General features: G+C 35.4%; 1 protein-coding gene across 1 annotated transcript in view; it reads right to left on the bottom strand.

Annotated features, from left to right (window-relative positions):
• Window positions 1-13738, bottom strand: part of EPYC (epiphycan) — a 37487-nt gene extending 23749 nt beyond the window's left edge. Inside the window, exons 1-2 of the mRNA XM_034987858.1 lie at window positions 13695-13738; window positions 11099-11276 (exon numbers count right to left, since the gene is read on the bottom strand). Of these exons, the coding sequence (XP_034843749.1) occupies window positions 11099-11263 (165 nt within the window). The 5' untranslated portion in view covers window positions 11264-11276; window positions 13695-13738. The remainder of the gene's footprint in view (window positions 1-11098; window positions 11277-13694) is intronic.
• Window positions 13739-14697: the final 959 nt, after the last annotated feature.

The following is a 14697-nucleotide window of genomic DNA, read 5'->3' as shown; positions in this document are numbered from 1 at the left end:
GCCATTATATTAGAGGATGTTTCCTAGTTCAGTGCTACTCAAACAACGGGTCCATCAGAATGGGAGGAGTTAAATCCCTGATCACTGATCCTCTAGAGTTTCTGATTCATTAGGTCTGGTGTGGGACCTGAGAATTTGCATTCCTGACCAGCTCCCAGATGGTGCTGATATTGTCTGTTCAGGAATTACATTTTGAGAATAGCTACTCTAAGAACAGTACAACAGTGCCATAATTTAACTCCTGATGGAAGATTCCTCCAAGTGTTTGAGCTCAAAATCTGCAAACTAGGGACAATAGACATAAGCTGACCAACATCTGGATGAGGCTAAACCAGGATTTTTTTTTCCATCTCCTAATTTTTCTTAGGTACCACCAAGTCTCTTCCTGAGTGTCTGCCCACAATATGTGCTGGTTTTAAGGAATATACTTTTGCTCAGAATAATTATTTTGGAGACTCAGGATTAACTTGTTCTTTAGGATCAGTTGTGGGGTGCCTGGGTGGCTCAGTTGTTAAGCGTCTGCCTTCGGCTCAGGTCATTGTCCCAGGGTCCTGGGATCGAGCCCCGCATCGGGCTCCCTGCTCGGCGGGAAGCCTGCTTCTCCCTCTCCCACTCCCCCTGCTTGTGTTCCCTCTCTTGCTGTGTCTCTCTCTGTCAAATAAATAAATAAAATCTTAAAAAAAATAGGGTCAGTTTTGTGATAATACTGTGTGTGCACTTAATGCTCCATTCTTTTTATTTATTATTTATTATTTTTATTTTTTAAAGATTTTATTTATTTATTTGACAGTGAGAGAGACAGCGAGAGACGGAATACAAGTAGGGGGAGTGGGAGAGGGAGAAGCAGGCTTCCCGCCGAGCAGGGAGCCCGATGCGGGGCTTGATCCCAGGATCCTGGGATCATGACCTGAGCCGAAGGCAGACACTTAACGAGTGAGCCACCCAGGCAACCCAATGCTCCATTCTTTTTAATATTAAGGTCATGGGACACTTGGTAATGAACTAATAACAAAAGATATGCCTCTGAAGGAACTACACATGTACCTGGAAGAATCCACTCATATTGCCATTATGAGAGTCCAGCTTGACCCAGGCAAGAGAAAGCAAAAGGAATTAGGAAAAGGAAGTTTTGGACTGTCTATTCTTTGGATTTTTAAATCAAAGTCAAGCAATTCTGATTTTGTACTGTAATCTCTTTGGATTTAAACAAGTTCAGACTTTAATGTGCAGGAGAGGTTAATCTGTAGTCTTATTTTTCCTCAAAAACTTCATAGAAGTAGGGGAAATATATACATATTTGTGTTTTCTTTATGTTTCTGGAGTTGTTTTTTTCAGAGTATATTTACTTAGCGCTTAATTTCATTTCAGAGTCTTTCCTAAGCTCTATTATTAATGTGGCTTGATATAATTTGAGGTAGAACATAGAACTGGGGGTAAAATGTCAATCTCAGGTACAGGAAGGCCTTTGAGATAAATTCACTGATGCTCTCGGATCTATTTTAGAGCTTCTGAGATTAAAATCTACATTCTGTCAGAGGACACCTGAGTGGTGGTTGGCATAGAGATATGGCTCATAAAGGCGGGAGCATGACTGTCCTAAAAATGGGGCATTTTCTGTTGAAGGGAAGAGCTCTATTGAACTTAATAGTTAAGCTTAATGGCTTAAAGGCTGCCATCCTGGGGGGAGGGTGCATCCTCTGTTGGTCCCTTTACTCACTCTTCCTGAGGAAGAATGACTAGGCTAATTGGTGGGTGGGAGAAGATACTAGGCCTAAGTGGTTCACCCTCCCTTTTGGGGAAAATTTCCTCCCTGTCAAGAAATATAATTTTGTCCCTCCACGCAGTAAAATTTACTGGATCAGGCACTCATCTGAGGACTGTGGTTAACCACCGTTGCCCAAGACTGATGGCATTTCTACTTCTGGAATTTCATATTAGGATGCTCATAATCACTTCATACCTAAGTTGTATATTTCAACCCAGGCCTTTATCAGTATTAACGGAGATATTTTGAACCCTATTTGTCTCATTTCTGTTACTCAACTTGGTCTGAAGTTAGGCAGTGAGTTAGGAGGAGTCTTTATGGGGTCCCTTAAAATCTAACACCTATTGCCCAGAAAAAATTCAGTATTATATGTATCTATATGTGTTATAATACAAAATAATATGCATTTTTATATATGTACCTGACTCCTGGCTTCATATTATGTTTGCAACTCTTGTTTTTTTCTTTGCTTCACTTTCTTTATATTTTCCATGCCATAATGTAAAATAATACATAATTAATAATATATAATACAAGATGTGATACTATGGAGAACATAACACAATATACACTATATTATATAGTTTTAGAAATTATTTTATGAGATGATACTGCTGTATACAGATTCTATTTTATCTATATCTACATTTATATTTATTGTATATGTATCTATATATCTATTGCTGTACACATTATAGCTTTTATTCATGTAAGTAGCCTTAAATACTGTGGTGAATAAACACACAAGTAAAATAACATTTCTCAGATTTGCTGTCAGGTCTGCAACTGAGGACAGATTTGGGGACATAATTTCTCCACATATATATTTTGTGACAGAATTCATAGAAGCCTTATGTGTCACTAGATAACTACAGATCTTATATATATATAAAATCTTTTTTCACTTCCTCTGTTGTGTTGAAGTTGTATATTTTTAAGATGAGTAGACTGAGAGGTACTGAGGGACAGAGAAGAACTGGTATGATCTACCTGCCACAATTCTTGGCTCTCAGCAAAAGATTGGAAGGCAGATATAAAATGAACTCATGCCAGGTGCAGTTAGCCTTAATTACAGCTGAAATCCCATCCCTCTCACGAAGGCTTCCCTGACCACCGTGCAGTACATCAGCTTCAGTGGCTATTGATTGAATGAGTCATTTGATGATAAAGCTACTCACATTTATGAAACATTTACCATGTGCCAAGCTCTAAGTTAAGCAGTTAACAAGTGTATCTTACCTCATCCTCATAAGGTAGCTTATAACCAGGAGACTGAAGCTCAGAAAGGTTGTATTATTTTCCAAGGCTGCACAGTTGGTGTTCAGACCTGGGACTCAAACACAGGGAGTAGGAATCCAGGACCCAGTCACTCAACACTGTGACAAACGACTTCTTAAGGATGAAACAGGTGTATACGTGAGAAACACCCACTGCCAGTGGTTTCTTTGATTATTCTTTGTAGTGTGTGGTTTAATAGTTTAAATGCCCAGGCAAAGTCAGGATGGGAAACACATGTCCTCACCGATATATTCACTTGGATTAGGATGCTCACTCTGTCGGTCAGTTCCTAACCAATAAGCCCAGGCCTTCAGCAGATAATATTTAAATTATAGGTCTGCTTCTCATTAAAAAAAAAAAGGGAATCCAGAATGTTATTTGGATTTTCACCCTAACACAGACTAAGGTATTTGTTAAACAGAATGGAATTTTAAATTTATCTTTTTCCAAAATTGTCCCACACAGTTGATAATAAATCTTGAAGCTCTTCCTTGTCGTTACCATTATGTCAACAGTTGGCTCCGAAAGATGTTAAAAGGCTCTGAGATATCAACCGGGTTACTAAAGATGTATTCTTAAGGGTTTCATAGACTGGCATGTGGGTATCTTAAGTGCAATGGAATTCTTCTCTAAACATGAGCCTAGTGCTCCAATTGATTTAAGTGATCCATATTAATTATCTCAAAGAATGTGACCATGAAGACTGGCAATGAAAGCTGTATCTTATTTTCTGTTTTATCTTGAAAATGGATGAGGAAGAAATGTGTTTGGTGCAGATTGCTCAAGCCCCACATTTTTCACAAAGTAGCTTTCAGTTCAGAAGGATTGTCTTACCTCTCTCTCCCTTAAATACTTTGACAGCTAAGACAGATGCTTAGATATTGTGTTAATTATAATCACTTGAAAATTCTTGTTTTTCTGATTCCTAACAATCAAATTACTTAATTTCAGAGGAAAGAAAGCTTAATATTGGACACAGCTAAAAGAAGGAAAGATTAAAGAGAAGAAGAAGGAAAATAATGGAAGCTTTTAATGCCAAAGTCTCTCTGGTTTGGCATTAAAACAATCTGGTTTAAATATTACTCTGAAACTTAACTAGCTGAATAACCTTGGGCAAAATTCTGATCCTCAGTTGCTTTTAATAATAATAATAATAATAATAATAATAATAATAATAATAGAATAATTTATCATTTCAAGGGACAGTTATGAGATTTAACTTATGTTTGTGGTCTCATAAATAAGGTCTAACACAAATACAAACAAGTCACTGACAAAGATAATCAGTGTTCTTTTGTTTCCTGAGGGGCTTATATAATTGTATATGTTTGTTGCTACATTTTTTAAAACTTTCCAATAGTTTTAAAATAACATTCAAATAGTTTAACACTGTTTTTAAAAGAAGCACATGGTAAGTCAATCAGACAACCATATTAAAAGCTCATCAGCAAAATTCTTCCCTCCCTTCTTCCAGAGTGTCTTTGGTGAAGAGAGAGAGTGAAGAGGAAGATTAGCTTTTATTTGTTGCCAAATTCTGAAAAGAACATTTAATTCAGGTTGAGTTTAAGTTACTTCTAACAATAAAAAGTGTTTTATATGCAAACTGTAAGTTTGAAACTTTATTTTTTAAATTTTCTTTAAAGATTTTATTTATTTATTTGATAGAGAGACACAGTGAGGGGGGAGCACAAGCTGGGGGTGGTGGGGTGGGAGAGGGAGAGGCAGGCTTCCAGCTGAGCAGGGAGCCTGATGCGGCGCTTGATCCCAGGACCCTGGGATCATGACCCCGAAGGCAGACACTTAACGACTGAGCCACCCAGGTGCCCCAAGTTTGAAACTTTAAAATGTATTATATAAACTGGTCAAAGTGAGACATTGTTTCAAATATAAGGATAAAAGTATTCCATGCCTTCATCATCAGAGGAAGTAAATAGTAAAAATATTACTAATTTAATTACTTTTTGTCCAGAAAATACAGAGATGGTTTTTGAAATAAGCTAATTGTTAGCATTACCAAAGTTCTATACCAATTTATCATATTTAGATAACCTAATTAAAAATACTTTTTATGTATCATTATGTATAGTGGACATTCATTCTGTAGGTAGCCCAAAATTAATTTGATTCTACTTAAGCAATTTCTAGTGTTACAGGACATCAACATTTATTCTAAAATTATTTTCATGGCACCATATTACCATGATGGCAACTGAAAAGAAACCATTGTTCAACTGTTACTGGATACAACTGCCTTCACTGAGTTTTTGGTCCATTTCTACAACTCCACTAAATTTAATTTTCATTCCTTTGATGAATCTTACAGGTTCTGCATCTCTAAAAGCTATTTTTTTAAGCTTAATGAATTTGTTTAAATGGCAGTTTTCCTTATAAAGATGATTTTAAACAATTTAGCTACTTGTTCTCTTAATGAAAGAGAAAAAAAAATGGGCTAATTTTTTTTAAAGATTTTATTTATTTATTTGAGAGAGAGAGAATGAGAGACAGAGAGCATGAGAGGGAAGAGGGGGGAAGCAGACCCCTTGCTGAGCAGGGAGCCCAATGTGGGACTCGATCCCGGGACTCCAGGATCATGACCTGAGCCGAAGGCAGTCGCTTAACCAACTGAGCCACCCAGGAGCCCCCCAAAATGGGCTAATTTTAAGATCAATGGAGAGTATTAACAAGGAAAGCATCTCTCATTCAAAAAATTTCCTATTGGTCAATTATTATTGATATCCCTTTATTAGTCGTTACTGTTATTTATTTATGAAAGTATATGAGGCAGTTCTAAAAGCATGTGTGGCAGTCTTCAATCTATATGAGGACATTAGTATGATAAGAAAGTAAAGGTGAGGAAAGTAATATAAAATGAAGAGGGGCGCCTGGGTGGCTCAGTAACTTAAGCATCCTACTCTTGGTTTCGGCTCAGGTCATGATCTCATGAGTCCCGAGATAGAACCCCACCTCGGGCTCCTCGCTCAGTGGGGTGTCTTCTTGAAGATTCTCCCCCTCCACCCCTTCCCCTACTCATTCTCTCTCTCTCTCTCAAATAAATACGTCTAAATAAATAAATAAGTAAAATGAGAAAAAAATAAAGCAAAAACTTAAGCCCCAGATTTTGAGCAAAATGACAAGCACAATTAGTTACAAGATGTAGAGCCCCCCAAAATAAGCAACTTCTTTAAAATTTGCAATCCATTTGGACACTGAGGCCTGAGAGAAATTTCTGCTCCATATCCTCCTGAAGAGCATTGTATGCTATCATTGTAAATGCCCTTCATACTGTCCCACATTAAATACAATCAAGTCTCCACAGGGCTCTGTACTACAACATTCATAGTGTCTATTGAAGATTAAGTAAAAGTAATTATATAAGGCTAATGTAAGGTAGTATAGGGCAGGATCAGTCTGATTGGATGGAGCCAAGGAGAACTTACTGCAGGAATGGTAGTTCATATCCTCTATAAATATTAATACAGCCACTGAGTACTTTTCTGGGTAAAAGAAATAACTCATGGTCAGGGCCAGTGTTTATCTTAGACCTAAGAGAAATGAAAAATCAATAACCCCAAAACTATATTATGAAAACAGAAACACCAAATACCTACCTTAGTCAAAAACACAGACTGAATTTAAATCAATCAGAGAATACCAAATTTTGAACTTGTTCTGATGAAATCTTTAAGGCAAATAGCAAAATGTTTCCCTGCATTCCAAGCCACCAAATATGTATGATTTTTATATATCTATAGCTATATAAAGATTAGATAGATAGCTGGCTAGCCCATACCATAGATATAATATGTTGGAGAATGCCTATCTACAATTATTCTTTGAAGTAGTTAGACTTAAGCCATTCTTTCTTACAGTAATTAGGTAAGTCAACAGTCTATAATGGTTACTTCTAGTTTACATTATTCACCCATAGAACAATGCTTTCTTTCTCTTTTAGCAAAGTGGGAGCACCAGCGCTCAGTTCAACTAAAACAAATATCAAGTTAAAAGAACAATTTGGAAAATGGTAGGAAACAGAGGGAGGATAATATAATTTTTTATTAACCTTCTGGAAGTTATTTTCTGATATGAGAAGATATCACTATAATTATATGTCATTAATAACTATAATCTTAGTTAAGTTACTTACCTGCTCTTTATCTCAATATTCTCATCTACTCAATGAAAATAACAATAGCACTTCCTAGTTTTGTTGTCAGAAATGAGATAATGCCTGTGATAGGCCTAGAATAATATGCAGCACATAATTGCTCAATCAAGCTTAGCTAATATTCATCAGAAAGCAAAAAGTTCATATTTTGGTCTTAAGGCTTATATCCAATTCCTACTAATACCATTAAAGTAAAATAAAAGCTAAGTAAAAACCTGCAACAATTTTATATTATACCAGCAAATTTATCCATTATCCGCTACATAACATAGAGCATCATGATGGAATTGTTGGGCCTCCTAACAGAATCCAGCAGATCCTGGATATTCTAAACCATCAGAAATCACGTAAGTCAGCAGTCAGGAGTACTGTTACTGCATAAGATTTTCAAAACCAGAAATTCTTTCATGACCCTTTCTAATCACTAGGGAGGTAATGAATATACTACCACCAGTAGAAATCAACAAAGCTCTATTGAGATTCTAACTCCGGGATTCAGGGGATGATTGGGCTCATTGCTAGATAAATCACTGGATTCATAAATGCAAGTTTTGCAGCAGTATAATTCAAATTTGGGTTTCAGGAAAAAATTTACATTATTACATATTGTTATTAGTTTTCTATGGCTGCATGACAAATTACCATACATTTATCAGCTTAAAACTATACTCATTTTTTAACTGACAGTTTCTGTGGGTCCAGGGATGACCTGACTGGGTTCTCTGCTCAGGGTCTCACAAGGCCAAAATCAAGGTTAATGGCCAGGGCTGTGATCTCATGTGGGGCTCTGAGTTCCTGGTATCTACAGTGCTGTGGTTTCTATATGCTCACTGGCTGTCAGCTTCTCTCAAAATTTAGAGACTTCCTGCATTCCTTGCTACGTGGACCCATCCATTTTTAAAGCCAGCAACAGAGAGTTTCCCTTGCCTTGAATTTCTCTCATGCTTCAAAATTTGTCCCCGACCTCAAGACACTGTTTTAAAGTGAGCACAAGTGTAAGTCAAGCCAACCAAGATAACTTCCCTTTTTAAATTTCAGTTGTGCCATATAAAATAACCTAATTATAGGAGTGATATCCCAATATATCCGTGATATTAAGAACTATAGAGGGCATGGACAGACCAGTGGATGGGTCATTTAGGGGACATCTTAGAATTCTGCTTACCTCATAGTGAGAGACCTTAAGGATTAATCATTCAAAGTCTAGAGGGTCTACTATATCGGCTAGGATGCCAAGTCTTACAGTTTAGAAGAAAGAAACTGGCATATATTTCAGAAGCATTGTTCAGTTATTCTATAAACTTGCAATTTTAAAATATAAGGTTGCCTTTTCTATAGATGATAAATAAATTCTAAGCTAAGATAGACAGAACCATACTCTTGGCATTGAGGACAAAATCTAAAGAACCTGATCCCACCATTCTCCATGTGCTTTGTTTACTATGAATTTTTTCATCAACTGTCCCCTAGATGGATATGTTACCAGCGTTCATACAAAAAGTATCACAGAGGATCAAGAACATATAGAACAATTGCTCTTAATTTATAAAGATGAGACAAATAAGGTTATCAGGAGTTGCCAGAATCTGAATTTCCAAGACTGAATTCAAGAAACTCATATCATGAGTAACTGTATTCTAGAATCCACTCACATGACTAGATCTATTGGCTTTATTTCACATCCTTCTATAAGGAATTGTATATTCTTTGTCTGTAAACAAAGAATAATATTAACATTAATGTTTTGTTATGATCTAAGCTGAAGTTCTGAATTTTGTTCCTCATGTCATTTTATGTATTATGTCACATTTTTTTTGTATTTTTTTGTTTCATAGGTGGTGGGTGAGTGGGTTGGCTGATTGACTTTTGCTACTGGACCAACTTGGTAAAGTTAAAAAAATATGCATAGTTTGTTTTCAAATGTATTATGTTTTCATTATAGCACAGGTATATGTATATGTATATATGTATATCATGTATCTATAAACTGGTTTTCTGATGATGACTTCATCACAAAAGATTATTAAATCAAGGAGGACTTACCTATTTCAATCAGCAACAAGAGATTATTTAATAGCTCTCTGGATCCCGCAGTTGTTAAGGATGCTAAGTTTGGCTAAGCCAGTGTGAAAATTAGGGATGCTTGAACGAGGTAAGAGGATACAATGCCACATATTTGGTACCTTGTAAGAAGTTGCTCTTTCAGAATAAGCAAATACTGAGGAAGGGTTGTATACTAAATCATCTTTCTATAGATTCAATTTATTAGCTTAAATTTCTTGATGTCAAAAAGAACTTCAGAATCTCATGAGAATGTGCAGTAAAAAGGGGTTCTGACAGCAAGGAATGGCTTTAAAGAAGTCTGCAGATAAAGCTCCTCTCCTTCACAATATTATCTAGGGCAGCCTGAGCCCTCCCTAAAGTCCACTCCCCAGGCCTACTAAAAACAGAGGACTTACTTTTGGTACCCACCAAACCTGTGAGTTTGATCCTCGATCCTATAAAATATTTTTTGGAGGCATGACAAGTAAATTTAAACTACAATATTTAGTTTGGTAGATAACTGCACAGACATATGCAGTCTTTTTTTTTCTTAAAATATTTATGCAAGATGGGAAAAGGAGCAGGGCAGATGAGTTAATCACTGAAAAATTTTCTCCTTATACTCTTCACTGATGCATTAGATTGGAGATGCAGAGATCACATACAACAAGACTGGTGTTAATGACCATAAACTCCACAGAAAATACCCTTAACATAATAGAAGACATACAGCAAAATGAATCAAACAGTGAATAAGGCCTTGGAAAATAGAGTTACAAGTTTGCAGAAGAACAGTGGTCTTCTGATAACCCTAAAACTTTACTAAAAAGAAGGAAAGAGAAAGAGGGAGAAAGAAAAGGAGTGGGGCCTGGGTGAGGGGAGACTGAAGCCAAAAGAGAGGGAGATGGAAAGGAAAATGGAGTTGGGGAGAAGATGTGAAAAGTATTGTGCAAATTTGATTCTTGAATTTCATCAGGCAACATAAACAATGATGAGAACGTTTATCCTCTTAATAAAGATATAGCTAAGTTCCATTTAAATATATGCTTTTGTCTGAATATTTTATTTCCCTAGTTATCAAAAGTAATTATTCTAAGAAGATTTGCACTTGAATGACTGCCCAAAATATGTTATGATCCCGTATAGGTGATGTAATTTCTCTTTTGGTTGATTTCTTCTTAATTAGTTTTTGTCAATGTTGTACTTTAATTACATGCCAACATTTCAAGGTCTGTTTGTTTTCTGATTCAGGAAAATTAGTCTGTATGCTTTAGTTATGTAAAAAGTCTAACATTTAATTAGAAACATGTCATATCAGATTTATGTAATGGGCTGTAACCTTGCCAATGTCTGCATTACTGCTGAGAGATAATCAGTCATTTCAGAAAGCACATCCACTCTTGGAATACAGTGGAGTTCCAAATCATTGTCTGTTCTTTGCATTCTTTTTATTTTCTTCCAGTTTATGTTAATCTCACATCTTTTTTCTTTGCCCCAAACTTCCCCAACTTCCTCATCATTGCATGTGTATTATTTCCACTCTTCCTTACTGACTGCTTTTTCCTTTAATTTTCTCTTGTCTTAACTTGATAGAAACTATTTTCGTTGTTGTGGCTTTAATTTTGTGAGAAGATATAAAGGAAATGAAGTGAACTGTGAGAAAGCAAAAGCGTGTCCTAATGTTAACCTCCAACAGATTGAATACATTCTGAGGGAAGGGTCATATGAAATTACTAAGATAGAATATCTCTATTTATACATAAACAAAAATCTATTTGAAAGGAACGCATCTCAGTAATTCCCCATACTCATGCTCTTAAAAGTCTCAAGAGTGAGGAATCAGTTACCTCAGCTTGACCAATAGGTATGTTTTCATAGTTGTATAAATTATCCAGGTCCTCCAAAGTGGCATCGTATGTTTCTGAGTCGTAGTTGATGGGTTCCAGAGTTGGAGCAGTCCCAGCAGCATTGAAGATGACAAGTCCCAGAATGAGTCTTGCCAACATTTTCATTTTTCAAGCTTTCCTAATCAAAAAAGGCCAAAATGTATAAATATTTAATTGATGATAACTTATGAATATTTTTCACTAAATAGGAATGATAAATAAATGTCAATGCTGTGGAACTCAAGCCGGTAGCTTTCTTTACACGGATCATTTATAAACATAACACAGGAAATTGTATGGATTCGGAAGACTCGTGATACGATGCTCAAATTAATCACAAACCCATCCATGTTTTTACGTAGATAGTGTAATTGCGGTGAAATTAAGTTTACTTCATAGAGAAACACAGAGAAAATAGGATGTGGAAATATTGTCATGCACTTATTCACAAAAGCTTGTGCATTAGAGTTTTACCTTTTACTAAGCATTAAGTTTCTTTCTTCAACTGGGAGTAGGAAGGAGGAGGAGGAGAACTATTTTACTGTTACTCCATTTTTCAGATGAGGAAACCAAAACAGGGTTGGCTAGTGACCTAACTAGGACTCATAACTGTTTCTTGCACTTTCAAGCCTATGGCTTTTTCCAGTCAAAATAATGAAGGTTTTTTTTTTTTTTTTTCCTTTTTACTTCCTTCTTGCCTCTGGCTATCATTAATGCATACATAATTTAATATACATACACATTAATATTTCATGCGATACTTTTCAAAACTTATTCTTAACTGAATAGAACAGAAAAGAAAATTATTTCCCCTTTAGTCCTTAGTGTTTTCTTTCAATTCTTAATAGCCATCTAAGCTTTAAACTCAGAATCAAGGATCCATGTCTAAAAGATACTATTTGGCAAGATTTCCTTCGAGGAGGATTTCCACACACATAAGATTAAAAACTCTTTTGTTTTGTAATTCTTTGTTAAGCACAATTCTTATTTTCCATGATAACATCCTGCTTTTTGGGAGGATTCAATCAAAATCTTATAATTTTAATTATATTTATAATATATGTATAATATGTTATATATGTATAAATATGTATATATGTATAATATATGTATAACATTTATAATTTTAATTATTTTAGTTCTGTATGTGCTCCTTTGAATCCATTTTAGTTTAAGAAAAAAAAACTCTCATGTTTAATTTTAAACATTTAAGTTGGGCCTATCAAAAATGTTACCTGGTGGTCCTTTATTGAGGAAGCAAAGCATTTGTAAAACTTTTTATCAAGCGTGTCTAATTTTAAAGGTTTTGTATTTTGGTTACACTCCTTAGGTTACTTCAAGAACAGAACCTCTGGTGTTTGTACGTATGCACACACGTAAAAGGGAATTCATGATAAATATTACTTTTAAACTTGAATGCACTAGCAGACAAAATGACCTTCAGTTACTTGAAAGAAAGTCTTTATTAAGCAGGTTTAGGCAGAGGGATATGAAATCCCTCTGAGAAAAAGAAGCAGTACAAAGAGTTCCTTTTTATTCCCTCCTATGCTTTCTTCGAATCATTTTTTTTTTATTCACACTGGATAAGCCAAGGCTCTATTTTACCTGCCTTTGCAGGGCTCTTTGCAGGATTGGGCATTTGGAACCGCTGTTCACAGTCACCAACAAAGTCCTACTTAATCAACCGGTGTGATTTACAAATCTTCCAGGAATCATTCTTCCCGTTTCAAGTGGGAGGCATTCACAGGGGCCACCACTAACCTTGAAAAAATAGTTTCCTTCTACATTTCTGGCAACTTTCATTGTTCAAAGTAATTATGCACTTGCTGATTATTTTTCTCGCTTTATACTCTGTATTTGATTTTAAGTGTCTACATTCTCAGAGTTTACTTGCATTGTGCATATCCCTCTAGAGCTATCAGCAGTAAGAAAGTCTGTGCAAAGCCTGGAACTATGAAGAACACCTCTCTATGTTTAGCTTTAAAAGGATGTTTCTTCCTTCAAGTGACTATACGAGTATTTAATGTAGTGTCTTTGTTGAGACTTTGAATTTGTTGTGCACTTCACACCATGTCATGATATTTTGAGAATTATGCTTATATAAAGCTTTAAAATATAGATGTTAAAAAGACATTCCAAATGCCTAATTCCCATAGGATCATCAGTATGTTTTTAAACACCTGAAATCTCCCCTTTTTCTTCTGTTGTGTAATATTTCAATCAATACTAATCAATAGTGCCTAGCTATCCTGGCAAGGAACATGGTCTATGTCAGGGCACTTGCTTTAAGAATATATTGGAAACTACTATAATTTTATTGGCATCTATCCTGACTATTAAGAGCAACTATTTTACTGGATGCTATTAATTCTTGGGCTAATTCAAAATTTTGGATTTTCCAAGAATAACATAAATATAAAATAGCAAACTTTAACCCAATCCATTGCATCCAAGTTCACCATGAGATATTAAAACAAATTGAATTATTTTTTAAAAGGTTATTATAGGAGGAAAAAAAAGTCTCTGACCCAAGAAGAAAGCAAGTGTAAAAACTTACCTTTGGCTCCTACTTGGTGAAATGGCACGGAGTGACTGAGGACGCAGAGCCGGTAATATTTGCCCCTGACCAATGGTTGTGAATTCTGGTCTGTGGGAGGTGGAGTTTATAACACTCAATTTTCTGTTTGGAAAAGCCAACCTTGAGAAATGCCTCTCAGTCTTTAGAGACCCCAAATTACTTTATAGTCACTCAAAATAAGCAGTAGAATCCAAATGACATAGTGTATAGAGCTCTTGAAATTATGTTAAAGGAGTTCTCATTGCCAATGTGTCCTCTTAAACATTTTAAATGGAAAAAGTTGGTTTTACTATATTTCATCTACAACGAGTTATAGATGTCAGATGTTAAGAAAACCAGTTAAGAAATGTCTAATTTTAGTTAAGAAGATGGATATACTTCTTAGGTTACTTCACTGATAACCAAGCTCAGGTTAAGAAAAAGTTAATGTGTACAGTGATACTATAGATGAATATTTTAGAATTGTGCTAATAAGAAATAATTTTCCTTGCATGTCTTGAATTGCTCTCGTCACTTTTCATTAATGTTAACAGAAATTCAATAAAGGTTGCAAAAGTCGTACCTGTTTTAATGTTGGGTAAGTAAAAAAAAAAAAATCCATATTATTTTGATTGCTTGGAATGCTCTGAGAGCAATGAAACAATAAACCCTCTGCATGCCCATTTAAAAAAAAAAAAGTCCTGAAACAGCACAAATATGATCTGAGTGTTTTGAAAAAAAAAAAAAAGAAAAGAAAAGAAAGGCTGCTTTTTTCTCCCTTTTATCTATGAGAGCCAAACAAATCAAATTACATAAAAACATTTTTCCCCAGAATACAAGATTTGTTGTAGGCTCCTGGTACCTGGCATGGTTTGTGAGACTCAGCTTTATTTCAGATTTGGAGAGAAAATACGTTTATATTAAACTTCCATTCTTCACCTCCATTCACACTGCAAAAGTTCTAGAGGAAGACGAAACTTGTGTCATGCATTCTGGCTTCTGG

Source organism: Mirounga leonina, unplaced genomic scaffold (assembly GCF_011800145.1).
Source record: "Mirounga leonina isolate KUSES-001 unplaced genomic scaffold, KU_Mleo_1.0 Mir_418, whole genome shotgun sequence".
Taxonomy (NCBI): Eukaryota; Metazoa; Chordata; class Mammalia; order Carnivora; family Phocidae; genus Mirounga; species Mirounga leonina.
Note: the sequence above shows the minus strand (reverse complement) of the source record. Positions and strands in the feature narration are given on the sequence as shown.